Source organism: Acanthisitta chloris, unplaced genomic scaffold (genome assembly GCF_000695815.1).
Source record: "Acanthisitta chloris isolate BGI_N310 unplaced genomic scaffold, ASM69581v1 scaffold27118, whole genome shotgun sequence".
NCBI classification, from domain to species: domain Eukaryota; kingdom Metazoa; phylum Chordata; class Aves; order Passeriformes; family Acanthisittidae; genus Acanthisitta; species Acanthisitta chloris.
In genome coordinates this window covers 1-853 of record NW_008687945.1, presented here as the reverse complement: position 1 = coordinate 853, position 853 = coordinate 1, and the positions used below count along the sequence as shown (strand labels likewise).

General features: G+C 48.5%; 1 protein-coding gene across 1 annotated transcript; it reads left to right on the top strand.

Moving 5' to 3' along the window:
- Positions 1 to 207: 207 nt before the first annotated feature.
- LOC103808080 (cytochrome c oxidase subunit 6B1-like) lies at positions 208 to 313 on the top strand (the record flags this gene model as incomplete). Its single annotated transcript, XM_009080844.1, has 1 exon — positions 208 to 313. A coding segment is annotated over exon 1 (106 nt), but the record flags the coding sequence as incomplete, so codon positions are not given.
- Positions 314 to 853: the final 540 nt, after the last annotated feature.

Sequence of the window (853 nt, the reverse complement as noted above, 5' to 3'; positions counted from 1 at the left end):
CTCTTAACTAATTAATAAGCTCCTAATTAGTCTAATTAATACCATTTTTCCTTTGTTCTCCAATCTTTTGATTGTGATATCTTACCTGTAGATGGTGATTGGTTTTTCCTATGTGTAATTAATCAACGCTAAGGGGTAATTAGTGATTTTTAGGGGGTGATGGGGGATGGAGGAACTAATTAACGTGTGTTAATGACCTTAATTAGCATGGCAGAAGACGTCAAGGCCAAACTGGCTCGTTACAAAACGGCTCCGTTCGACAGTCGCTTCCCCAACCAGAACCAAACCAAGAACTGTTGGCAGAACTACCTGGGTACACCTGGGCACCCCAAAAAATTGGAGTTTACCCCAAAAAATTGGAGTTTACCCCAAAAAAATTGGAATTTACCCCCAAAAAATTGGGTTTTCCCAAAATAATTGGGTTTTCCCCCAAAAATTGGGTGTCCCATCCCCTCCCATAGAGATCCATGGGTAGACCTGTTGACCATTTCACCTGTGTCCACTCCCTGTCCACTCTGTCCACTCCTGGGTGACCCCACTGACCACTGGGTGACCCCTTAGACCCCATTTCACCCCCAAAAAATTGGGGGACCCCAAAAAAATTGGGTTTTCCCCTAAAAAAATTGGGTTTTCCCCAAAAAATTGGGTGTTCATCCCCTCCCATAGAGATCCATGGGTAGACCTGTTGACCATTTCACCTGTGTCCACTCCCTGTCCACTCTGTCCACTCCTGGGTGACCCCCCTGACCCCTGGGTGACCCCCCTGACCCCTGGGTGACCCCACTGACCACTGGGTGCCCCCGGGTAACCCCACTGACCCCTGGGTGACCCCTGACCCCTGGGTGCCCCCACT